General features: G+C 55.6%; 2 protein-coding genes across 13 annotated transcripts; one reads left to right on the top strand and one right to left on the bottom strand.

The window, feature by feature from the left end:
- Positions 1-808: 808 nt before the first annotated feature.
- Positions 809-16,233, top strand: RNF207 (ring finger protein 207). 11 transcript variants are annotated; one of them, XR_011537614.1, is made up of 18 exons: positions 809-1,571; positions 1,666-1,856; positions 2,543-2,675; positions 3,838-3,982; positions 4,078-4,159; positions 4,234-4,309; positions 4,389-4,514; positions 4,972-5,018; positions 5,295-5,367; positions 5,455-5,523; positions 5,965-6,033; positions 6,119-6,216; positions 7,010-7,196; positions 7,370-7,555; positions 7,823-8,052; positions 8,192-8,309; positions 13,254-13,334; positions 14,225-15,168. XR_011537614.1 is itself a non-coding variant. In XM_070611062.1 (18 exons), the coding sequence occupies exons 2-18, from the start codon at positions 1,666-1,668 to the stop codon at positions 14,394-14,396; spliced, it is 1,905 nt and encodes a 634-aa protein (XP_070467163.1). In that variant the 5' UTR covers positions 809-1,571; the 3' UTR covers positions 14,397-16,233. The 11 variants fall into 11 exon arrangements, 7 of the variants coding, with proteins under 7 accessions (XP_070467163.1, XP_070467162.1, XP_070467168.1 ...); XR_011537612.1 differs by having other exon boundaries at positions 7,289-7,555; XM_070611062.1 differs by having other exon boundaries at positions 7,823-7,874; positions 14,225-16,233.
- Positions 15,573-24,653, bottom strand: ICMT (isoprenylcysteine carboxyl methyltransferase). 2 transcript variants are annotated; one of them, XR_011537615.1, is made up of 6 exons: positions 23,998-24,653; positions 23,144-23,232; positions 22,102-22,271; positions 21,107-21,324; positions 18,599-18,979; positions 15,573-16,300 (listed from the first exon to the last, which is right to left on the bottom strand). XR_011537615.1 is itself a non-coding variant. In XM_070611090.1 (5 exons), the coding sequence occupies exons 1-5, from the start codon at positions 24,190-24,192 to the stop codon at positions 18,797-18,799; spliced, it is 855 nt and encodes a 284-aa protein (XP_070467191.1). In that variant the 5' UTR covers positions 24,193-24,653; the 3' UTR covers positions 15,573-18,796. The 2 variants fall into 2 exon arrangements, 1 of the variants encoding a protein (XP_070467191.1); XM_070611090.1 differs by having other exon boundaries at positions 15,573-18,979.
- Between the last annotated feature and the right edge of the window lie 643 nt (positions 24,654-25,296).

Here is a 25,296-nt window from a genome sequence, read left to right as displayed (position 1 = left end):
AGTCCGAGTATCAGGAACAAACATCTATCTCCTACTGCCCCTCCAGAGGGAAACTAATGAAGCCTTCGTTTCTAAAGCACCCCCCGGTCTTGTATACCAGCTTTACCCCTTACTAGGGTAATGTTTTCTACCACCTAAGGTCGTTGTCAGAGTTAGATGAGTTAATACAAGTAAAAGAACTTTGATTAGTATCTTGGCCCAAAAACATTAGCCATTGTTATTATTGTTATTATGACTTAGAGCACAAATGGAACCAGGGCTAGGGAGGACCCTTAAAAGAACAAGTAGTTTCTGCCTAGAATTCAGTTGCTTTCTTCCCACTGGCAAACTCCTACTCATCCTTCAAAACCCAGCTTGAATATTGTCTCTGAGTTTTTTCTAACTGATTAGTAAGACTTTATTGACCACCTTCTGTGGGTCAGGCTCCAGGCTTGACTGTGATTGCAAGAGGGGCAGAGACAGGGGCTGCTTTCTGAGAGCTCAGAATAACACACCAGATAATGTTGGCCTAGGGAGAGGGGCACTCAGGAAAATAACACTGGGATAAACGGGCACTCACCAGGCCAAGAACAGCATAGGGGCCCTGCTGGAAAGGCTCAGAGCCTCCTCTCCCACCCTCCCACCCAAACCTACCCCTTTTGGGGACTAGGCTGGCAATAGGGGTGAGACCTCAACCATTTGGAAGTCCAGGCTGTGCGTTTCACTTCACCTGCGTTATTCCACTGAAGTCTCACTCCATCACGTGGAGGATGCCCTGTTCTACCCAAGCTCTGAGGCTCTGAGAGGTCGGTAACCTGGCTGAGAGCCCGGAGCCAGCCAAGGCAGGCCAGGGACTCGAAGGCCTCTCCTGCGCTCTCTCAGATGCTGGGGCGTCTGCGGAAGGGCGTCCGCTGCTCTCTGGCGCTCCCCAATCGGCCGTCGAGGAAATGGGGCTACGCAGACCCATTCCCGTTCCTGTCCAAGTCTGGCGGGAGGGAGCTGGCCTTGCCAGGGAGCCCCTGCACCTCTGAGCGCACAGCCAGGGGCCTCGCCCCCCCGCCGCCTCTGCAGGCGCTCCAGCGCTCCGTGATCTGGGCACTGTCATCCAGGGCAGGGTCCAGTCGGAAGCTCGGACCCTTGGCGCCGTCCCTTCCAGCTACGGCCTCTTCTCCTCCTCCCGGGCGGAGGGCGGAGTGTCGGTGGCCGGAGCCGCGGGACAGCGGCCGGCCTGGGGAGGGTGGACCGGAGCACCGAGCCCGAGCCATGGAGCGCCGGCACCGAAGGGGTGTCCTCTGCAGGTCACCCAGAGGACACTGGGAGGGGAATTCCTGCGGTGGGAGTGAGGGGAGGTGGGAGAGGTGGAGGCAGGGGAGGCCGGGCGTTGGGTAGGAAGCCTTGCCGGTCCTGCAGCCTGACCTTCAAGGGCCACAGCGGGTGCCGTGCCGGAGAGACTGGGAGGGCGGGCACAGGGCCCGGCCCTCCGCACGCCCCCCTGCTCATTCTCTGCGGCGGGCACGCCAGACCCCAGCCCCGGGCCTAGCTGCTCCTCGCTCCACGACCGCTGGACGCCCCGTCGGGTCCAGGCCGGAGAGGTAGGAGGGAGCGGGCGCCGCGACAGGGGTCGCGGGAGCTGGCTTGGCCTCCGCGGCCGCGCCCCCGCAGCGCCTTCCTGCGCTGTCCCCGCAGATGTCGGGAGCTATCTTCACGCCCCCGGAGGGCCCGGGAGCCCTGGACGCCGTGAGCGGCCACCCGCTCGTGTGCCCGCTGTGCCACGCACAGTACGAGCGCCCGTGCCTGCTGGACTGCTTCCACGACTTCTGCGCCGGCTGCCTGCGCGGCCGCGCCGCCGACGGCCGCCTCGCCTGCCCGCTGTGCCAGTGAGTGCTGGAAGCCCCCAGGACCACCCCCAACCAGGAGGGGAGATTGGCTCCGCCTGGGCGGGATCTAAGTGCAAGGAGGGCAAGGCTCCGACTCCCTCCCGGCAGAGGAGGCTGGAGAGGCGGCACCCAGCCGGTACCTCTCCGCGGGATAACGCGCAGGCTCCCGCCCATTTGCCAGATTAGGTTAGCTGAGGCCTGGGGTTAGGGGCCCAAGGCCTCCCACAGAAGGTCAGGGGGCAAGTGCTGGGCTAGAGCGCATGCCTAGTCGTGTAGCTGGGCACTGCTGGAGTACCGGGTCTCAGCAAAGCATCCAGACACTCCCAGTACCTCACTTGGGGGTCCCTGAAGTCTCAGGGCAACATAAGCAGGTTCTGTTGGCTCAGGTTGGGTTGGGGGGCTAAATTTGCCCAATGCAGTGAGAGAGGGTTAAGGGGAGGCCTCTGCCTTTGACACCCAGGGTCACCAACCCCATGGCCTCCCACCGTTCACCCAGGCCTGGGCAGGCAGGGAGACGGACAGGGTCAGAGTGAGCACTGGCTGAAATATTTATAGCAGATGCCAGGCCTGCAGGCACCCCACCTCCCGCCCTATTTTTAGTTCCAGCCTGGAATGTGGGGGGTGGGAGTGGAGGTAGGGAGCCATGGGGAAGGGGCCTCTGGATCTTGGCTGCAGCTTCTCCGCAGACACCAGACGGTGGTGAAGGGCCCCAGTGGCCTCCCTCCAGTGGATCGGCTGTTGCAGTTCCTGGTGGACAGCTCAGGGGATGGCATGGAGGTGGTGTGCTGTGCCAACTGCGACCTGGAGTGCAGCAAGCAGGCAGGGCGCCTGGGCAGGGGGCGGGGAGCCGAGGGTGTGCGGCTGCACGGCTCTGATGCTGCAGTGTGCGCCCAACATGTCCTCAGAGGACTACCCATCAGTGGATTCTCCAGCACCTCTCTAAGGCACCCTGGATCCCAAATGTGGGCCCCATTTTACAGATGGGGAGACTGGGGCCCAGAACAAGTGGCTTGAGCCAATAGCCAGATGGCGACAGAGGTTCAAGCCATGTAATTTGGGGAGCGCTTACTGGTCCCCAATTCAGGGTGGAGTTGTGAACTGGCACAGGAAGGGCAGTCCAGTGCTGGTCCTTGAGGGTCCACTGTGCACAGCTGCCTACAGCCCAAGGGGAAGGGAGGACAGTGTGCTGGTGGGGATCAGCAATCTGCCCCTGAGTCTAGGAAAGCCAAGAAGCAGAGTCTGGGCTTTGGGCTGGGCTGTGAAGGGCACCTGGGACTCTGGCCTATGGAGGCTGGCTGGGGTATTCTGAGTCCTGGGAGGATGGCCCTTTAGGAGCAAAAGCTCAAGGTGTGCTGGGCAAGTGCTGGGATATGTGTGACACAGAGTCACAGGTGACCTCCAGGAGGTAGGGAGAGCAGGGGAGAAAATGGCCTTGAATGCCAAAGTAAGAAGCTGGGGTCTGTGCTTTCATAGCCCTTGCTGGGGTCAATGCCACAGCTATAGCCCAAGTCCTGGACTCAGCCCTGGGTCTGGCCTGGGGAAGGGAACCAGCAGGCCCTCGTTCCCTTTCCCCTCCCAGCCAAGTTTTGACTCCAGATGGCCAAGGGGAGCACTGACATTTGGTTACTATTGAGGGTGCCAAGGGGGGCTTGAGAAATCTTCACACACACACACACATTTCTGTTGTAGGTAAAATGTTTTGCCAATGCAGTTTCTGCGCTGCCTCCACACCCACCCCGTGTAACCACCTCCCAAGCCCATTCGGGGTTCTGCCCCTCCCTGGACCTACTTACCTACTCTTTGAACCTCGGTGTTCTCGTCTGTAAACTGGGTATATTAGAGCGCTGGGCGTCGGGATTGCATGAAAGGGCTGCATTTGGCCACGTACCTTACCGGGCTGGGACCGAGGCGCGCAATGACATGCAGAGGCTGCAGTTTCCGCGCGGCCCCTGGGCGGGCTGAGCCCCAGGTCTGTCTGCAGGACGCAGAGACCACGTACTTCTGCAACACGTGCGGGCAGCCGCTGTGCGCGCGCTGCCGCGACGAGACACACCGGGCACGCATGTTTGCGTGCCACGACATCGTAGCACTGGGCCAGCGCAGCCGCGACGTGCTTCCGAAGTGCAGTGAGTATAGCGTGCGGGGTGGGGACCGGGACCAGGGGCGGGACCCGGGCCGCCGGCAGGCCCTGCCCGAGCCCTCACCGCCCCCCTCGCCGCAGCGCTGCACGCCGAGCCCTACATCATGTTCTCCACGGACAAGAAGTCGCTGCTGTGCATCTGCTGCTTCCGGGACATGCAGGGGTGGGTAGAGGGAGCGGGAGGTGAGGGGGTCAGGGGGCTGCGGGGAGCGGACCTCATTCGCGGTTTCCCGGCAGGGAGAGCCGGGCCCACTGCGTGGACCTCGAGTCGGCGTACGTGCAGGGCTGCGAGCGGCTGGAGCAGGCGGTGCTGGTGAGCATGGAGTGCCCGGTGCGCTGGGGCCGGCTCGGGGACCAGAGCGTCCACAAGCTTGAGGCCGCCCTGTCCCCAGGCCGTGAAGGCCCTGCAGACGGCCACGCAGGAGGCCATCGCGCTGCTGCAGGCCATGGTGGAGGAGGTGCGCCGCAGCGCCGCCGAGGAGGAGGCTGCCATCCATGCCCTCTTCGGCAGCATGCAGGTGAGGCGTAGGGGGGATGACAGCCATAGGCCGAGCGCCCTCATCAGCCGTGGGCTGGCACCACGACCTAGCCCAGACCCAGGGAGCCCTTGTGGAGTTTCAGTGTAGCAGGGCTGCAAGCGTTGGACCCAAGCACTGAGCTACTTCCAGGAGTTAATCATTTTTGGGGAGAATTCCAGAGGGCGTGCCGGGCCTGCCCGAGGCTGGTACTGCAGGGGTGGGGGGTTGGGGGGGTGGTCAGGGAAGACTTCCCCCAGGAGGTGACATTTAAGGTGAGGGCATAGGGCTCTCAGGCAGTGGGATGCAGGAAGGAAGGCCTCTGGCTCAGGTAGCAGGGCAGGTAGGGTGGAGGGATAGCCAGCCCAACCAGCTGTGTGGCTGGGGCCCAGGGGAGTGGGAGGGTGCTGGGAGGTGGCAGGGCTGGGATGCTCAGTCAGTAGCAGACTGTCTCTCCCAGGACAAACTGGCAGAGAGGAAAGCGCTGCTGCTGCAGGCTGTGCAGAGGTGAGTGGTGGCAGGGTCCCCACCCCCTGCCCCTTGGCCTCCATCCATATACCTAGCTCACAGCCTGGGCCTGGGCAGGCCCCGCCCCTCCCTGGGGAGCAAGACATCCAGGTGTCCACCTGATGAGGAGGGCAGAGTGGTTCAGGGTGCACGGAAGGGTGACAGGGAAGGACACACAAAGCTGGTGGGGAGATGGAACTGCCCGGCTCTGAGGCCCCCCTAGGTGGGGGTGGGCAGCCCTCCCCTTGGAGATGAGGCTGCCTGCCCCTCCCCCAGCCAATATGAAGAGAAGGACAAGGCCTTCAAGGAGCAGCTCGCCCACTTGGCCACTCTGCTGCCCACCCTGCAGGTAAGGGGAGCTAGGGGTGCAGAGCTGGGCACCCCGGCCCCAGGGCCACCTTCCCGGGCCAGGCACTGAGCAGTGTCCCTCTCGCAGGTTCACCTGGTCATCTGCTCTTCCTTTCTCAGCTTGGCCAACAAGGCCGAGTTCCTGGACCTGGGCTACGTGAGTACCCCCAGCTCCTGCAGGGTCTCCCCTCCCCACCAGGAGCCCATCCTGCGCACCCATGACTGCCATCTCAGGGCTTGGCAGCCTGTCACCTGGAGGACTGGACAGGGGTCCCTGGGCTTACCTTTCCCTCCTCCATGCCATCATCTACAAACCCTCAAGGGGCCAGCTGAGTCCCTTTTAAAAGGACAGCAATCCTGGAAGGGAACATAAGCCTCCACTCCCTCACCTGCAGACTGTCCACTGGAGTTGGCTACCTTAACCTTTCCTGTGGATTTGGGGGCAGGGTGGGGTGGGGTTCCAGATCAGTCTCAGGGACGGCTTGGAGCCTCCAACGGACATCAGGTAAACTGCCAAAGATAGGCTTGCCCTCGGGCCTTCCCGCTCGCTGTCACCCCCACCTTCCACCCCTGAGCGCCCTCCCGCCCGCCTGCGCAGGAGCTGATGGAGAGGCTGCAGGGCGTCGTCACCCGGCCGCACCGCCTCCGGCCGGCGCAGAGCAGCAAGGTGCGCAGGCGGCCCGGGTACCGGGGGCCGGGGGCCAGGCCGGCAGGGTGTGGAGGCTGCCTCATGGCCGCGTCCCACCCCTCAGATCGCCAGCGACCACCGCGCTGAGTTCGCGCGCTGCCTGGAGCCGCTGCTGCTGCTGGCACCGCACGGGGCGGCAGGTGCCGGGGGTGGCCCCCACACGTGAGCAGCGGGGGTGCCCTCTCCGCCACAGGGACGGGCCAGGGTGGGGGGACCCGGATGGCACAAGGTCCCCATCGGGCAGGGAGGGCCGCCAAGTGGCTGGGAAAGGCCAAGCACCGGCCTTTCCGCCTCGCTGAGTTCCCAGCGCAGGGTCTGGGCACTGACGATGGCCACGGGGGAGGGCGAGTCCGCCCAGCCGAGAAACAGCCGTCAGGGCTGCCTCAGATGGGAAGCCCATGGCAGACCTGGAGCAGAGCCTACCCCGGCCACTCCAGGAAGACGGAGAGGATGTGGGGGCTGCCCCCAACCAGCCTCGATTGCGGCTGCCAGGCGTGGTGCCTGAGGATGGAAGGGAAGGGGCAGCTTGGGGTGGGGCCTGACTTCCGGGGCCCTAGACTGGAGAGCAAAGACACCTCCCTCCCCTCCCCAGGAGGAATTGGGAGAAATACCCAAGCTGGACATGTGTGCCAAAGGCCCCAGAGCCGCAGTCAAGGGAGACTGGGCATCAGGCCCAACTGGCAAGGTCCAGTGTGTGTGAGTGAAGACACCGTTTACTCCGGACTAGCCCTGATGACATCCTGAGGGACTCTTTCTAAACACTGACATCACCCTGGAGATTTTTTAAAATACCAAGCTGATGTCCTGGCCTTGGGTGCGGCCTTGCATCAGGCTTTTGCAGGGCTCCCTCCTGGTTCTGATGTTCGTCCAGGTTGAGAGAGCCCTGGGAGGCTGCAGGGATGGGGGGCAGACCCTCCCAGCCGCACACCTGCATCCACACTGGCTCTCCCCCTAGGCTAGCAGGGGGCTCAGGCCCCAAGGTGCTGATGGGGCCCAGCTGCCCTTCCCCGGTGGGAAAGATGTTGAAGTCGCCAGTCCAAAAGCCCACGCTGCACCGGTCCATTAGCACCAAGGTGCTGCTGGCCGAGGGCGAGGATACACCCTTCACGGAACACTGTCGCCACTATGAGGACTCTTACCAGGTGAGGGGGGCCAGGTACCTGCAGGCTGGGAAAGGCTTCAGCCTGTCCTCATCAAGGTGCAGCGATGGCCTAATCTAGTCCTGGTCACCCAGCCTGGAAGCCATCCCTCTGAGTCCCTGGCAGTGGACACAGCCTGCAGGAACCACAGGTGCTCACACGGGCTCTCTGCACAGCGCCTGCAGACGGAGATGCAGAACCTGAAGGACCAGGTGCAGGAGTTGCACCGGGACCTCACCAAGCACCACTCGCTCATCAAGGCCGAGATCATGGGAGACATCCTGCACAAGTCCCTGCAGGTGGATGCGCAGATCGCCTCGGAGTACACTTCCGTGGAGGGCATGAGAGCGGTCTTCCAGGAGGTAGCCCCTCCCAAGACACCCAACTCGCCTGCAGCCCCACCGTCAGCACATACATGGGCCACTCCAAGACAGGAAGGGGGAGAACGAGGACCTTGGCCTGGTGCCCCATGGGGCCCTCATGTGCCAGGCTCTAGAACCTGGTCTGCTGCCTGGAACCACATGAACTGGCTAGGGGTCCCATAAGGCTCTGAGTAGCTAGAGGACAAAAATGCCACCATGGAAATTACAACTCGCCCCATGCGACATCCAGCTTACTTTCTCTTTCAGATTTGGGAGGAATCCTCCCAGCGGGTGGCGAACGAGCAGGAGATTTATGAAGGTCCCACGCAGCTGCTTCTGGGTGCACCCCTGTCCTGGAGCTAACACACGTGCTAGCAGGGGCAGGAATGAGTTACCCACTAACCAGACACCAACCCCCATGCTCCTCCCCTTAGCTCTTGACTTTGCCTCACAGCTGCCAACTGGCCCCAAAATGATGCATCTGAGGTCAGGATTCAGTAAGTAGAATGCCCCCGCAAGTCTGACCTCACTCTTTGATTAAAGAGGTGATCACTGAAATAGTTGGGATACTTAGGTGTGAGGTTTGAGAGTTAAAATCTGAAGCCAAGACCCAATGCTCTGGCCTTGGCCCCCCAGCCCAGCTCCATGACCTTCTCCAGCTGAAGCAGGAGAATGCCTACCTGACCACCGTCACCAAGCAGATCACGCCCTATGTTCGTTCCATCGCCAAGGTGAAGGAGCGGCTGGAGCCCAGGTGAGACTGGAGGTGTTCCCAGGGGAGCCAAGACACTTCAGAATGTGTGTGGGAAAGGCATGACACAGTGGAAGAGCCCCTTTCAGGGAAGTCAGTGGGCCAGGTCATAAGGGCTCTAATCGGGCATCTAGGCAGAGGACCAGGTGGACATCTGCAAGAACACAGAGTGAGGGCCAGCCCCAGTGGCCTAGTGGTTAAGTTTGGTGCACTCTGTTTCAGCGGCCTGGGTTCAGTTCCCAGGTGCAGACCTACATCACTTGTCTGTCAGTAGCTATGCTGTGGTGGCAGCTCACATACAAAAAGAGGAAAATTGGCAGCAGATGTTAGCTTAGGGCGAATCTTCCTCAGCAAAAAAAAAAAGAAAAGAAAAGAAAGAAAGAAAAAACATAGCAAGTGGGCTGCTCTGAGTTTCTGCTTCTAGGCACACAATCGCCCACCTCTAGCCCCCAGGAGTAGGTCAAAGGAGAAGATACTTCTTGGAGGTATAATGAGGGTCCTCAGCTGATCCAGGCAGCAGGACATGGAGGAGAGAGCAGAACTTCCTTAGCATGTGGTTAAGCCAGGTCTAGACAAGAACCTAGACCAGGTTCTCAGCACCGTATGTGGGCATCAAAAGATGTTACAGAGGGAGAGGGATCTTGGTGGCAGGTCCTCAATGTGCCCGTCTCTCAAGTCACTGGGTCCCCAGGGTGGGCTGTTTTCCCTGTATGTCTGGTGCACAGCGGCCAGCCTGGGCTCTCCCTCCACCACCCTCCTGGGGACTCCACTTGCTGGGCTCGTGCCCGAGATCTCCTGCTTCCTATATCCCACGTTCCCTCTTTCATGGTTTGGTGGAGCCAGCTCCCAGTGGCTCCTTGAGGAAGGGTGTGCAAGAGGTGTATGTTTTGGCACAAGCCTGAAATGCCTTTATTCTGCCTTCACACTTGACCAATAGCTTTGCTGGGTATGGAATTCTAGACTGAAATTCTAGATTGCAAATGATTTTCCTTTGGCATCACTCTATTGTCTTCTAGCTTCCAAGGTTGTCCTTCAGTTTGGGCATATTTCTTTTTGAACTAGTTAGTTGATTTTTTCTGGAATTCTCATTATTGGACTTTGGCCCTCCTGGGCTGGCCCTCTGAATACCTTCCCTTCTCTGTCCTGTTTTCCATCTCTGTCTTTTTGCTGTCCTTTCTGGGAGATCGCCTCACTTTTCTTCTAACCCTTCTATTGAGTTCTTTATTTGTTTTTACTTATTTATTTTTTAAAAGATTTTATTTTTCCTTTTTCTCCCCAAAGCCCCGTGGTACATAGTTGCGTATTTTAGTTGTGGGTCCTTCTAGTTGTGGCAATGTGGGATGCTGCCTCAGCATGGCCTGATAAGTGGTGCCATGTCCGCACCCAGGTTCCGAACCAGCAAACCCTGGGCCACTGAAGCAGAGCGCGCAAACTTAACCACTCGGCCACAGGTCAGGGCCCATGAGTTCTTTATTTTTGAAGAAAATTTCTAAGAGCTCTTTTTAGGAAGAGTTGCCCTGAGCTAACTACTGCCAATCCTCCTCTTTTTGCTGAGCAAGACTGGCCCTGAGCTAACATCTGTGCCCATCTTCCTCTACTTTATGTGTGGGATGCCTGCCACAGCATGGCTTCCCAAGCAGTGCCGTGTCTGCACCCGGGATCCAAACTGGTGAACCCCGGGCCGCCGAAGCAGAATGTGTGCACTTAACCACTGTGCCACCAGGCCAGCCCCTAAGAGCTCTTTTTAAAATGTTGAATTGGTTTTACTGTCCAGGAGCTTTTTAAATGTTCGTTTTTCATGTCCAGGAGCTCTTTTCTGTACCCTGACTGTTCTTCCTCAGCATTCTGCCGTTTCATGGACACGCATCTTCCCCTTTGGGCAGATAGGTGTTTTTGTGTCTGGTTTTTAAGTGTCCTTCTCCCGGAAGGCTTTTGTTTACAAGTTACTTTTCATCTGCGTAGGTTTCCATCTTCCATGTTAAAGGCTCTTCTCAGGGCCGGCCCGGTGGCACAGCGGTTAAGTGCACACGTTCCACTTCGGTGGCCCAGGGTTTGCCGGTTTGGATCCCGGGTGCAGATGTGGCACCGCTTGGCAAGCCATGCTGTGGCAGGCTTGCCACATATAAAGTAGAGGAAGATGGGCATGGATGTTAGCTCAGGGCCAATCTTCCTCAGCAAAAGGAGGAGGATTGGCGGCAGATGTTAGCTCAGGGCTAATCTTCCTTAAAAACAAAACAAAACAAAAAAGCTCTTCTTAGATCTCAGGAAATCTTTGAGCTTCTGCTCATATTAGCATCTGGGGGGAGGGGAGCAGACTGGAAGCCCTGAGCACCTGGGGAGTGCTTCCCTGAAGGGGCCTGGGGGGCAGGGCTTCTGTGGCTGCTTTTTGGAATGCCCCAGTGTCCATGGCAGGTCTCCTCCCCGTTTCCTTCCTAGAAGGTCACTGTCTGGAGCACTGGCATGCACACCTGATTCTCTGGTTTTCAGGAGCCCTCACCTGTGGGGTGGACCCTCTCAGAGACTCACCCTTTAGACTTCTGTGAGTGGGGGAGAGGGGACCTTGACCGTCATGGGCCTTCCTATTTCAGCCCCACCCTCCCTGTTGCAGGGGTGAGGTGCCAGTTTCTGGACCCCTGAGGATTCTGTGGTGTGGTCGAGCCTCAGCTCGTCCTGCTGTCTGCTTCGAACTCAGGTTCCTCAGATCTGCTAGTTACCACTCATCCACATGCTGTCCAGCTCCCAAAATTTTGATGTTATCCTTTCCAGTTCTCAACCTGGAGAGGTTTTTCTTTCCCCCTTGTTGTTTTGGTCCCTTTAATAGTTTCGGGAAGGAGGAAAATTAGAGTGTGTGTGTGCAATTGCCATATAGATCCAGAACTGACAGGCCACCTTTTAAGTGACTTTTTTTTTCTTTTTTGGTGAGGAAGATTGGCCCTGAGCTAACATCTGTGCCAACCTTCTATTTTATGTGGGATGCCACCACAGCGTAGCTTGACAAGCAGTGCTAGGTCTGTGCCCAGGATCCAAACCTGCAAACCCTGGGCTGCGGAAATGGAGCATATGAACTTAACCACTACACCACCAGGCCAGCCCCTTAAGTGACTATTCTAACACGTCACACTGAGAGGTTAAACCTAGCATACCTTTTGCACAGTTTTGATCAAATCTCTGTCCACATAGAACTAGTTGCAATGTTTCCTCCTAGGCTGACATTCGAAGTAGTTTACTGCAGATACTGTATGATTCCATTTATAAAACCTCAAAACCCGGCAGACTAACCTCTGGCTGGTGTTGGCAGTGGCGCTGGTGACTATCCTGGGAGGCCTCTGGGTGGAGGCAACGTTCTGGGTGTTGCCTACCCAGCTTGTTCATACTGTGTGCACATGCTAAGCCCTGCTCTTATCATCTGCGTGCTTTCACTGTGTGCTCTGCTTCAAGGAGTGTGCTTCTGCCTATCTGCAAGGGGCGGCACGCTGGCAGAGCCGTGTCTGCAGGGGAACGGCCTCCGCAGCCAGTATCAGCAAACGGAGAGGAGCTCAGGCTGGAGCCCAGCTCCTGGAGGTTGGGGGCGAGGAGGGAGGCCATCCCTGCCCCTCTTCACGGTCCTCCTTTCCAGATGTCTGGGGTTGCTGCCTCTGTTTCCTCCCCTCCCACTGCTGGCAACCCACTGCAACCCCAGCCTCCAACCACACGCACCCACCTGAGCCCGCCCGCCCCCCAATCTGCTCCTGTTGCCATCGTCAGCAACCTTTCGGCCACATCCCGTGGCCTCTCAGCAGCACTCCTGAGCGTGGACTGTCCGTCGTCTTCGCCGTGCTCTCCTCTTGCTTCCAAGACATTCCACACTCTGGTGTCCCTCCTGCCTCTCCAGCCATTCTTCCCTCGTCTCATTGGCCTGCTCTGCCTCCGCGGCTCAATGCCCAAGTGTCACTTTTCCCCAGGACTTAGTCCCAGGCATTCTTCTCATCCTACCGCCTCTCCTTCAAGGGCTGCATCTGGTCCCCTGGCTGTAAGACCCCATTGTGATGCAGACGACCACCAATCCCTCCCCCTAGCTCCAGACATCGCCACTGCCCCTTCCTGGGGGTCTCTGCTGGGATGTCTCACAGGCACCTCGAATCCCACGACGGCCTGCAGAACTCGGTTTCCTCCCTGGAACACGCTACTCTTGTTTCACCTCAATAAACGGCGTCGCAGTCACCTGGGGGCTCGAGTATAAGGCCTGGGGGACATCCTGGATTCCTTTCTTTCCCCCAGCCCATTTCCAACCCATCCCCAGTCTTGTTGACTCGATTCTGCCTCACTCTACCTGCTTTGTCTCCACTGCCACCCCCAGTCTAAGCCACTATCGCCACCCCCCGTCCCCGCCCCGCGCCCAACCTCTCCAGCATGTCACACAGCCAGCGGTCTTTTGAAAGCCTCTGCTTCCCATCACGCCGGGGCCTGACAGCCCTTTCGGGACCTTCCCTGCCCACTCTAACCATGTCGGCCCCTCACGCCTCAGTCACGATGGCCTTTCAGTTCTCAAAGGGCTGGACTGGCTCCCGCTTCCGGGCCTCTGCCTGGGACGTTCTCGCTTCAGAGCGTCCAGTGGATCTTTGTCACTCAGGCCTCAGCTTGAATGTCAACAGCGGGGCCGTCCCAAACCACCCTATTATATAGCAGGCCTTCTCACTGTCACTCCCCACCGCCTGGGCCTGCGCTGCCTCCTTCCCAACCGTGGCACGGCTCCTCAACCAGAACGGAGCTGGCCCGGCCTCTCTCGTCCACTACTGCAGCCCCGGCCCTGGCGACTCGCCAGCCCTCGTAAATATCTGAGGCCCGAGTCCCTGGGCAAGCCCTTGAGTGTTTGCCCAAGTCTGGTTCTTGTGCAGGGTGACCTTAAGGACACGCAGTGGGCTGGCTCTGCTCCTTCAAGACTCCTGGTAACTGCTTTCTCCGGCGCAGGTTTCTGGCACCCGCGGATGACCAGTCAGAGCATCCACAAAACATGTATGAGGACAGCGTGAGCGGCGATACCCAGGCCAGGTAAACACGTCCCTCCAAGACCAGGGAGCAAACGATTTAATCTGAGAGAGAGCTACAGACGACAGGACGAAGACAGACCCCAGCTTGTCCCTGACCAGCTCTGCAGCCTCAGCTGGGCCTCAGTTTATAAAATATGGTTCTTAATCTGGACGGTGACTTCAAACAAGTGACTTCCTAGATGACAGATGTGACTTTGACACATATGACCCGTGTTCTATGACTCTGGATGCCGTGGCTGCTGCCCGCACCGCTCACATCCCCAAGAGCCACAGGTACTTCCGCCAAGTGAGCAAATACACTTCTGTGAGAACAAGTGACTGAGGACTGTTTCTTGGTGAGAGCATCACCGGTCACTGGAACCACAGTGGCTGCCAAAACACTTGGCAGAGGAAGGAAAGAATGTGCAGGAGCAGACACGTCACTGTCACAGGCTGACCCTGCAGTATTTTGCTCCCAGTAAAACGTGTTAAGTCACGGGGCGGAGAAGGGAGCTGTAGGAAGCTGGAGCTGGAAGAGCCCAGAGGGCGTGGAGAGGCGTGCTGTGGTCCAGAGCCACAGCAGGGCTGGTGACGGAGCACAAACTAGTCCCACCCTCCCTGGCACCACGCTTAGCTCAGCTTGATGCTTCAGGGGAGTGTCACTTCAAAGCTTGTTGTCAAAAGCTGCTGAAACAGTCTGAACTGCTGATGTTTTGGCAACTAAAAATCATCAGAAACAAGATTAAGAATCCTTCAGGAGACATACAGTTCTGGGTCTGAAGATGTGGTCACCACTGGTGCCTTCCAGAAAGGCTTTCCACTCCGAAAGCCTTGGCCCAAGTGGATTTTAGTGCTGGGGTGCAGTGAAATGGGGGGCGGAGTACAAGAGCTCATGTCCAAGTATTCCCTTAGGAATGATCCGGTAAGTGTCACGGAAAAGAGGGAGAAGACCTCAGAGCCTAGAGCAAACAGCCGGACTCCGAACAGCCTCACAGAAGAGCCTCCACTGAAAAATAAAGATCCTCACAGACCCAAACCAAGAAGCGGGGGTGACGTCCCCACACGGAGAGAGCGCCCCACTTAGCAGATAGGACTGGTCCCAGGGGGTTGGGCATTTTACAACACATACATCACCACCACGACGTTTAAGAGGAGGTTGTTTCCATCACCATCATGTGTTGAAAGGGGAGTCATTTATCAGCCCAGAAGCCCAGAAGCCCTCTGGCAGGCCCAAGTTCAGATTCTTCAGCGTGGGCTAAGCTTCGTTTTCCCTGTGTCCACATCCTGTGAAGTCTTGGTCCTCATCACACTGACCTGGGACGCAGTGCCCGTCCACACGGAAAACGTGACATGAGCGAACATCCAGCCTCAAGCCCCTTGCTCACCCGGCGTCTCCCTAGTGCAGAGCGCCGGGTGGGCACGCTCCCGTCAGGCAGGGCGGGTCTGAGTCCCAGAAAACAAGACCCCAGCTCGGGGCGGCACCTGCCGTGCCTCCCAGCGATCCAGCTTCCCCGAATCACAGCCCCACTGTTAGCCGGGGCATCGCTGGCAAGGTCCACCCAGTAATCTGAGCACTGACTCGGCCAAAGGGAAAACCTTCGCTCCAGCTTTTCTCCCTTTCCGGCAAAGGCCGAGCGTGGAAAGCAGAGGAGCAGCGGCGCAGCGGCGGGCACGTGCGTGGCAGGAGACGGTGACCATCGCCACTTCTCCACTGCTTTCCCAGACTGCCATCCTCTCCTGTGCTCACCATCTATCGAGAGTAGAGCACGATTCTGCAGCAACTTTTCTCTAGTTTTCCATTCCTACACAGTATCCTGTTTATCGAGTGCAACTTAATAAATGCTGAAAAAGGAAAATTTACCTGAATGACCTAAAATTTAAAGTTTGGGAGGCAAAATGATGCCCAGATAGTCACATTTTCAGCAAAAATCAGCCTGACTCAGTGGCTCAAACAGCGAACGGCTCCTACGCACCAGGGAGGCCCGCACGTCAGTACATTCACACATCAGTCGCCCCAACAGCCCAGGCCTCTGCGCCTGCCGTTTCAGAGCCCTCACGTGCCCACTCCAGGCATCACACACTCCCACGGGAGCCTGAAGGGCAGGAGGAACTTGTCATTACAATCTGGTTAGAGGTGGGAACTCAGAACTGAATCAAGTAGGCAAAATACATCTGGTTTTATGCTGTAGGTTCTGGACATTTCTTAGCCGCAAGTGACGTGATCTTAAGAGTTTCTGCATCCCACACAATCACACCATCGTTGATAGTGAAATCAAGTACAGTTTTATTTAAGAATTGGAAAGGATAATCAGTACCTGTGAAAGAAAATCCAATTTAAAATATTTAAATCAACATTTCTGCATGTAAAAAGAAGAGTAGAATTACTCCATTAAGTTACTCTCCTAGCTATGGGAGGGCTTCCTAGGGAGTGAGCGCTGGGGACCACGCCCAGGGGACAAGGACAAGGCGTCAAGCTTGCACGCAGGACAGAGAGCAAGCCTCTCCCACCACGCTGGAGAGGTCAGGCTGCCTAACCTCGCCAGGCCACTACAGACGCAAAAGACGGTGGGAGACAGCGCTATCTGAGGCAGTAAGAAAGTGCAGAGAGGGTCAGTGGTTTACTGTACCTGTTCCGGAGGGACTGCTACCAAACGAGCTGGGGCCGAGACCCCTGAGCCGAACCTATGAACACACATGTGGGGACAGTTCCCCAAGCATGTCGATCACCCAGAGTGTTAAATAAATGGGAAGGATTAATGAAGTTTACATTTTAGGCTCAAGAAGCAGTTGATACCAATGGAGGGACGGTGGGGTATGCTGCCTTTTGCTTTCTGCCAGGCTCATTCCACTCACTACCTCTTTTTTTGTAAACTGCCATTCTCAGCTGCAACCTACAAATTCTCATAAAATGCTGAATTTTACGCTGCTTCAAAGTGGCTTTGTTCTGTGCAGTGCCTGGTTTCCACTTAAGAATCTCCACTTTAAAACCTGCAATGGAAGAAGAAATCTCTTGATGGTTTCTTAATTTGAGGGAACTGGTGATGTGGCCTTTACCCAAAAGCTTTTGGGAATACCCAAAAAGCCTGTACCTCATTAACCTGATTCTCTGCCGTGTACACTGTCACTGCTAAATTTATAAAGCTAAAAATAATCTGAGGATCTCAGTGCTGGATGAAAGTCAATCACGTTCCCAATCCTGCCCCTAAGGAGTTCATCTCCATCTCTAAGTCGTTGCTGACTTCTGCCCTGGGGTTGCGAACGAGGGTAGGAATGCTCTCTCCCTGCCTCCACCCACGGACCTGCCTTCACAGCAGAGCAGAATATAACGTCAGGCAGCATCTCACTGCAAACACTGAGGCCCACCTTCTGAGCTCGGCCCGGCAGGAAGGCGGGCTTTCTGGACCCGGCAGGGGGAGGGAGTACAGATCATCAAAGCCAACACCTCCAGCCTGCCGGTCCACAAAGCCAGTGCCGTCATGAGCTCCTCTCCATCTATTAAAAAGACAGCTTCATGGCCACTAGTAGGAAGGAAAGTTGGGTCCCATCCTGCTAGATGCAGCAAGAAGGAACTTTCCTTCAGAGAGCTGGGGATGGCTGCCAAAACCCCAGCCACGCCCTCCTCCATTTGCAATCCTACAGAGTGGAGTTCACTTCACTCAGCGTGGTCTGGAGAACAAGTTTAGAACTGATTCAACTCAAGTTCCCAGACAGAGTAAGTGCATGCTGCCGTCCCACGGGGCGTGTCCATGCCAGAGGAACCTGCTGCCAAGGGCTCGAGCAGCCGCCCTGGCCAGAATCTGACCGCCAGACCCTGACCGGGGCTGACAGTCGAGTCTGTCTAGTTCTCACACCAGCAAGTGTCATATCAGCAATCCAAGAACCCGTAAACCTCTTTGGTATACATAATAACAAAAAAACTAATTAGGCCATAAAATCTAGAAATGAGTAAATATTTTGAGTTGGTAAAATGCTCTTTTGAACACACATTTCCAGTATCTGGTACAGTTAACCAAATGTCCGTTGTGTAGGTCATATACAGTATAGACTTCATTTATGTCATTTCTCTAAGTATTAAAAACGTTTGACGTTGTTCTTCTAAGTCTTCACAACACCCCTGTGAGGTAGGTGGTATCGACCCCATTCTACAAATGGGGAGGTCTAGGCACAGAAAGGTTAAGTGGCTCCTCGAAAGCCGCGTGGCGTGCGTGGCAGCGGAGCAGCGCTCCCGCTGGGGGCTGCCGCCGACTTAGTTGGCGCCACTGCAGAAGTGCATGGGACGGGTTTCACACTGAGAACAGTTCCTATCTAGTCCAGAATGAACCAAGCGTCTTAAAACTTCTATGTTTGACTCATAAAGCCCATCACTTCCCCCAAACTCGAAAAACAATACTGTTGAGATTATTTGCTCTATTTAAGACTTTTATGAGTCGACTTGCTTGAATTTTGTAGTTGTATATGCTCTCAAACGCTTTTGGAAAAGACAGTTTGAAATGGCATTAGGGACGATGGAATTCTGAGAACAGAACGTAGAAATCCATACTTAAAAGATTTAAATCAAACACAAAAATACAAGCTATGGGAAAATACAATAAAATCCCAAGTAAATGGGGAGCAGTATTTCTCAAAGTTTAACAATGCCTTGCACAGAGCAGGCGTTCAATAAGCATTTCTTGGATAAAGGAAAAATGACACATCTTTGACATGCCTGTCACTGATAACTGCCTCCTCTCGGGAGACCCCGGAAAGCCACAGGGGCCCACGGTCTCCCAGGCCTGGGGTGCTCTGGTGACACAAAGCCACTTGGCCAAAGTGCCTGGAGGTGTCCATGCTTCCTTTCTGCCAAATAAAAGCTGGGGCTATTAACACCAGTGAGTCCCCTTTGAATTTATACTGCTATTTATAAAAAATAGATATGTAAATATGATTAAATATAGGAAGAGCCAAAGTGCTTTATAACGAAGTATCTTTAAAACGGTATAGACGCTCATGCACGTAAAGACAGAAATAAGGAGGTTAAAGCTGTGCTGTCTGTGTTTTCCACTTAAAGATTTTGAATGTGTTCCTAACGCTAATAAGCACTGGCGCTCACATCCCCCTGCCTGCTGGAGAAGCCTTCCTCGACGAGCGAGACAGTGAGTCCACCTCTCCCGAGGGGTCCTGGTCACAACCCACATACACTGTCGCCCCGTGGGGGATGGAGCATGGCCTGGGTTTTCACCAGGGCACTTCTGGAGGGGCACTGTTGGATATTGCTATTATTTGCTCTTGTCCATCTTTATATCCTACCTTAACTCAGCCCAAGAACAGATCGCTCCGGGGGTCCTTTGGTCCTAAGGCCTTCTGACCGTTTGGTCTTGAGTGATATTCCAGAAGAGTAACTGGTGATGTATAAAACGATTAAGAAAATCCCTTCTGCAGAGTGGCCAACAGGAGGCAGTTCCATCCTGGGCTGCATGGACTGGGAGGCCCCCGGCCCCTGCTGTGTCATAGCTCCACCTTGACTCCCTTTATAAAAGGCAGGCCTGTGGGCACCCGCTTCTTATACTCCAGGTACTCCTCCCCGAAAAAGTGAATCAGTGAGATCTCCTCTTCTTCTGTTCGATCACGGAAGAATCGCCACACTGTCAGGGCGTAGCCAATGCCACAGATGGGGTTGCACAGCATCACCTGACAGAGGGAAGAGGAAGTTGATCAGTGTCAGAGTGACGCGACACCCGAGCTGCAGCAGCATCTGCTTCTCTCGAACACTCACAGAGGACTTCCTGCCAAGGGCCAAGAGACTGCCGAAATACTATCAGTGTCTTTGAGAGTCAGGACCAGGATGGCGTTAAGTGAGATCACATGACCACTGTCACGTTAGAACTAAACACTCATCCCTGTAGCTTTCCTTCATACCCTCTGCTGCTGTTCCTCTTACCTGAGAGACACCTAAAAATTAAAAGGAAAGATCAACCTCTTGGATTTCAACCCTCAGGCTGGGGTGACGACTCCTCCTCCTCTGGCCCCCATGTGTGAATGACCCTTCCGTGCACACTGCCTTCCCGCACGGCTCAGCCCGGCCTCTTCCTGCCCCACCGCATCCTAAGGCACCCCTCCCTGCTCACAGCTACCTGGTCCCTTGCCCTTGGCCCCCAAAGCCTAGCCCTGTACCCGATACACTGCCACTTAACCGAACTTCCGAAGTCACTTCTTTCATCAAACCACTCCCCTGCTCAGGTCGTTCCAACACCTAAACCTGGAGAAGGAGCGCCTCAGCCCACCTCTTCCAGCCCCTGCGCTCAGCTACATTTACTTTGATTGCCTCTCACCTCCTTACTCGTGGTATTTCCACTTTTAGGAACGTCTTGCCCACTGATCCATCCCAAACAGTCCTTCCAGGCCAAGAGCATCGCCCAGCTCTGGGGGAAGCTGCTGCTAACCCACCCTGCCCACTTGGAGTGACCCTCCAGACACAGGTCCTCCCCAAGTGGGTGACTCCCACCAAGAGAACCAGCCACACGCCCTCGACTCCTGATTCTCATCACTGTTTATGGAGTGCCTACCGTGTCCCCAGCACATGCTAAGCCCTTTAAAACAATAAGCCATTTGACCCCCGCAGCCAACTTCTGAGGTGGTGCTGCTGTCCCCACTTAATGTGGGAAGAAAGGGAAGCCAAGCAGCCAAGGTAAGAGCCTGGACTGGCTGGCTGGGTCAGCAACCCCAGAGCCTGTGCCCTCAGCCGGCAGACATGGGCAGCTTCTTGGCACGCCCGGCGGCCAGGCTTCCCAATTGAGGCCACGACCCATTACTGAGCCATGAATTCAATTCAGGGCATCATAAACAGCACTACAATTAATAATAAGAAAACGGAGTGTTCTATACACAATAAGTACTGTTCCAGGAAAGGCCTGTTCCATTTTCACACATGTATAAGCTGAGTCAGTGTAAAAACATCTACAATCAAAGAGGTATGAAAAACTCTTCAGTCCCAGAGCACTTAGGCACATAGTTAGCATTTATGGCAAATTACATGATTCAACTATAATGGATGTGTTCCCAGGGAATATGATTGTTAATACGGGGATCTTAAGTTTCAGAAATGCAAGTTTTAAAAGAAATGCTGGGGGGGTAACCTGGCCCTACTCCACCACTGGGGGTCACCAGAGAATTCCCGTGGACCATGCACTGCCGATGGGACACTTAGGGGCCCAGACTGGATTTCCCAAAGAGGTGACGAGTTTTCTAAGCTCTGATCACATTCTCTGGCAAAGTCCTTCTAGGACCAAGAGAAGAGATTCAGGGGACAACGGTCAAGAAACAAGGCTCGGTCTGCAGCCAGAGACAGAATAAACCTACACAGCTCACATTAAACCTAGAATGTGACCATGGCCTCACCAATAGCAGCTCCTAATGAAAATCAGCTAAGCTGCCACTTGCATGCCAGAGGGCTCTCCCCCAAAGCCCCATCTCTGTCCTCACCTCACTGGGGTGCTCCAGATCTAAGTTACAGAGGCAGAGAAGGGTATGGGAAATGGGGTAACAGCACCTGGAATCACCAAGAGCCTACAAATTGAGGATGTCCAGATCTTAGGTATACGGTAAAAGAGGTTAAGGACTAAATCAGTTCTTGTGACCTTTATTTAGCTATCACTTGAAACATGACAGAACACATGTACCTATTTAAAGAGGACCAACAGCCTTGTGAAAACACTAAAACCCACTGACTTGTACACTTTGAAATGATTTATGGTATATGAATTATATGTCAATTACAAAATTGTAAAAGGGAGACCTGTGTCATGTCTGATACTGTACCTGGGTTCCGATACTCCAGTAAAACCATCCAACGTAAGAAGGGTGCCGGAACCAAGCATACACTCCGCTTGTCACTAGAGTATGGGTTTCTGACTTTTCATTCTGCACCACGTGGTTGAAATTGGACCCCGCTGTAAACATCGCCGCTTTCCTCAGACATTCTCCAAAGACCACCATCAGCAGCCCCGTGGCACTGAGCCACGTGATCTGCTTTAGTTCTGCAGGAGAGACATCGTCGGTGACAAACGGGAAGTGAAGAAACTGGACTGTTGAGCTCCCCCCTTTGAATACTTAAAATTAACTCATTTTTCCAAAGACAGGAACACTAGGAAACATGCTAGTGTGCACTTAGCATTCATCATCACGTTAAAATTTAATTATAAGCAAAACACATTCTCCTAAGTTATGCTGTTCATCTGTTTATTTCAAAGTGCCAACAAGCCAATCAGAGCGCCATGGCAGGGCTGATGGGCTCTCAGTCCACGTCCCCCGGCCACACACTCCCATCCTTCACTTGGACACAAGCACAGCTAAGTGAAGCAGAGAAGCATCCAGCATTTCCTGCCTTGGCCCGTCAGAGAGTCCTGGGAACCACATATATTTTATTTCATGCGCTGTGCAAAGTTCGACCTGAGAGTAGGTGCCAGATGCACAGGTTTTTGCTAATAAAAACTTCACATGAAATTTCTCAACTCACAGAAAATGAACAGAGCCAAAATCTCCTCTGCCTATAAAATGAGGACCATCGAAGGCTGGAGCTTTATATTAGACGGCGCACTACGTTATGCAAGGTTTAAAGCAAAAGGTCAACCCGTCCTCGATTCAAAATCCAGAAGCGGAATCCACAAGCGGAGCTCGTCCTTTATAAAGAGCTTAGTGGAGACGGAGGTCCCAGGGAGATTACACCTGAGAGGCGAACCCAGGTCACTGTCCCCAGGCCCGAGAGGAAGACACCCTCCTCCCCTCCAGATGGGAAAGTAGGGCAGCACACTGACCTGGCCAAAAGATATTTTCAAGTGTGAACTCGATCCAAGAAGAAAGAGCAGCTACTGTATACTCCAGACTGTGATTCAGGAGAAAGGAATCCAAGGACAGACTTTTGGGATTGTTGACCGCTGTGACTAAGTATTCAGAATAGTGGAACAATGACAGGGAACACATGTACCTATTTAAAAACAAAAAGACAGCTAAGTCAGGGCAAAAGAATCAGGTTAGCCACAAGTCACAGTATGGATTTGGGTCTGGTGAACTGTCCCTGAATTCTATGACGTGATCCTGTCGTCACCTGTCTGAAAGTGGACACCAGGCACACTATGTGGCATGACTCCCTTAGGTTTGCAGAAAGTGGGGTTTCAAAGGGACTACATTTTTTAATGTTACAGGCAAACAAACACAGGTTAGGAAGCCATTATGGACCCCTCAGCCTTTAAAAAAATGACCCTACGCACAGTAAAACAGGAAGGAGAGAAATATCAAAATAAAGCAGTGATGTATGTTGAATACAAAAATTCAACAAAACTGAAATAATTCCAGCAAAGAAGGATGCGACGGCTCAGAGTGTTGATAATAGGAGGTAAAGCTTTTTACCTCGAAGCCACTGGTTCATGTCCAGGTGAGGGACTAGAAGCCTCAAGGGACTGAAATCATAGTGTAGGGAAAAATCCTACACTGGCTGTGGAGGGTGCACTAGATGTCACTTAATAGAAATCAGAGACGGAAAAGGTGTGTGAAGACGAGCCAGAGCCTTGCCCACGCCGTCGCGGAGGACCTGGACTCTCTTCCGGGAAGGGCTCCTCATGTTACTGAGGAGGGCACCTGTGAGCAGGGCACCAGGCAGGGAGACCTGTTTCTGCCTGCAACAGAACCAACCAATGGGCACCAGGTCTGAGATGCCGGCATCTCGGTGGAAGCTAGAGACCTCATTTCCACGGAACCCTAAACAGCCTTCAGCCAGTCAGGGAGGAGGAAACAGCACTACTGACCGTCTGATCCCCCCCACTGGCAACTCAAAACCATTATTCGCGAAGTACTTCTTACCAGCCAAAGTGATTCCAAGAAGACTGGCTGAAACTTAGCAGCATGCCGCAGCCGAACACAAAGCCAAGGAAACAAGCGCGGATGGCTATCTGAAACGGGCCCAAAAGAAGCTCAGTCACCCAGCTGTTCCGGGCTGCAGGAGCAGACGGTGGCGAGCATGTAGAGCCGATCTGCTCAGAGGTTAAGAGGGTGAAGCAGGGCTGCCTGCGTTCAAATCCCAAGCCCACCCCTCTCTGGCTGTGTGGCCTTGCGGAAGAAACTACACCCCTCTGGCCCTCGGATTTCCCCACCTACACAATGGGCATGATAGTAGTACCTACCTTTTAGGATTACCCACGTAAAGTACGTGAGAGTAAGTGCTGCGTAAGTTCTAGCTGCCATTACTATCATTATTATTGCTATCATTACTCAGGACTGTGGGAAAACTGTATGAACCTAGTTAACTGGCCAGATTCTCCCAAGTCCATGCAGCGAATCTGGTCGGGGCACCCGCGCCTCTGCGCCCAGCCCCCTCCACGAAACTGCGGGGCCCCTGACCTCAAACTTGGTAGCAGGTAGGTCTCTACACCTTAAATTACATAAAGGGACCCGTGGGCTCGCTCATTCCCCACGCCGGCGCATCTGTCGCAGCTGCCGAACCGCACCAACTGCAATTTCCCACCCACTCCGCCGGGTGGAGCGGGCCCGCGCCCCACGTCCCCCGAGCCTGGCGAGGCAGGGTCCCTCCTGCCGCCTGAACTTGCGGCTAAACAACACGCCTGGAGGAGGCAGCCCCTCTTGCGGGCCCCACCCCGGGGGGAAGGAGCCACGCGCATCGCCCCGCCCCCGCGCCCCCGGCCCCGCGCGGTCTGCACCTGGTAGCGCGGCGGCCGGTAGAGCAGCAGCAGCAGCGCGTTGAGCCCGGCCACGTAGAGCGCCAGCGCGGTGCGGCCCTGCAGGCCGGCGCGCGTGAGCAGCGGCAGCGCGAGCACCGAGGCGCCCAGCAGGAAGGTGGCGAGGCTGAGGCGCGCCTCAGAGCCCGGCGGAGCCCGCGCCGCGCAGCCCGCCATGGCGCAGGGCGGCGGACGAGCACACGGCGGCGCCGGCGCTGGCTGTAGCCCTGGGAAACCCGCCCGCCGCGCCTGCGCACTGCGCCGCCGACGCCGGCCGGGAAGGGCAGCTGCCCGGAGCTGCGCGCCGCCCGCGAGCTCTCGCGATACCGCCGCGCCGCGGGGCTGGCGCCCGAATTTGGCGGGAACGCCCCGCCCCGCGGCCAAGCCCCGCCCCGGCGGCTCCCCCGGGACCGTCTAACCCAGGCCGAGTGGCGACCGGCCGGGCGGGGCGGCGGGGTAACTGGGTCCTGGGCCGAGAAGTCGTCGCCGGCGTCTGCCAGAAGTCGGTCCCAAACTCCAGAATGTCCCTGTCCGAAGAAACCATGTGAAATCTGAAGCCAACCCCGCCTCGACCGGCCCCGCGCGGTCCTCCCCGAAACTGACACGCTTCGGCGCGCAGGCGCGCGCGGGACCTGCCCACCCAGCCCACCGCGCTGGGGCCGCGCGCAGGGTCCGAGCCGCGCCTCTCGCCCGCCCTCGGCCGGTCCCCGAGCGCCCGCTGGGTCCCAGGTTGCGCCGGCGCGGGGACACTGCCCGGGGGGCAGCCCGAAAACCCAGCACTGGTCGTCCACGCAGCAGGATGACCGCCCACTTCAGTTCGTGTTCAGGGAGAATGTTGGCCGGTGGTGGAAAAACTTAGGACATCTTAGGTCTTTTAAAAGGCAGAATACAAAACTTTAGTGTGATCCTGACTTCACTTGGGAAGAACAAAAGCGTATGTGTGAGCCTGGGAAAATGATTGAAATAGAAGCCCAGATTATGTAACCGCGGTTATCTTCAGGGGGTAGAACTCTGGGCGACTTGTCTTCTGTTTTTTGGTTTGAGTTTAGTTTTATTAACTCTAATATGCACGTCTCTGCAGAGAAGGAGGATTGAAGGGAAGGCCACGTGAATACATGAGAACACAGTGGTTGAGAGCATAAAATTTGGACTTAACGAGAGCTTGAGTATAATTCTGTTCTCTATCTGGGTGACTTTAGGGAAGTAAGTTAATTTTTGTTTTTTTGAGGAAGATTAGCCCTGAGCTAATTGCTGCCAATCCTCCTCTTTTTTTGCTGAGGA

Source organism: Equus przewalskii, chromosome 2, assembly GCF_037783145.1.
Source record: "Equus przewalskii isolate Varuska chromosome 2, EquPr2, whole genome shotgun sequence".
In the NCBI taxonomy this organism is placed as follows: Eukaryota; Metazoa; Chordata; class Mammalia; order Perissodactyla; family Equidae; genus Equus; species Equus przewalskii.
Note: the sequence above shows the minus strand (reverse complement) of the source record. Positions and strands in the feature narration are given on the sequence as shown.

Coding starts and splice junctions, on each gene's coding strand:
- RNF207 (XM_070611061.1), top strand. CDS start 1,666: ATGTCGGGAGCTATCTTCACGCCCCCGGAGGGCCCGGGAGCCCTGGAC. Junction 3,983..4,077: donor CGACGTGCTTCCGAAGTGCA/GTGAGTATAGCG, acceptor CCCTCGCCGCAG/CGCTGCACGCCGAGCCCTAC. Junction 13,335..14,224: donor AGCGGCGATACCCAGGCCAG/GTAAACACGTCC, acceptor GTATTCCCTTAG/GAATGATCCGGTAAGTGTCA.
- ICMT (XM_070611090.1), bottom strand. CDS start 24,192: ATGGCGGGCTGCGCGGCGCGGGCTCCGCCGGGCTCTGAGGCGCGCCTC. Junction 23,233..23,997: donor ACCGGCCGCCGCGCTACCAG/GTGCAGACCGCG, acceptor GGCCCGTTTCAG/ATAGCCATCCGCGCTTGTTT. Junction 21,325..22,101: donor TGAAAATATCTTTTGGCCAG/GTCAGTGTGCTG, acceptor TCTCTCCTGCAG/AACTAAAGCAGATCACGTGG.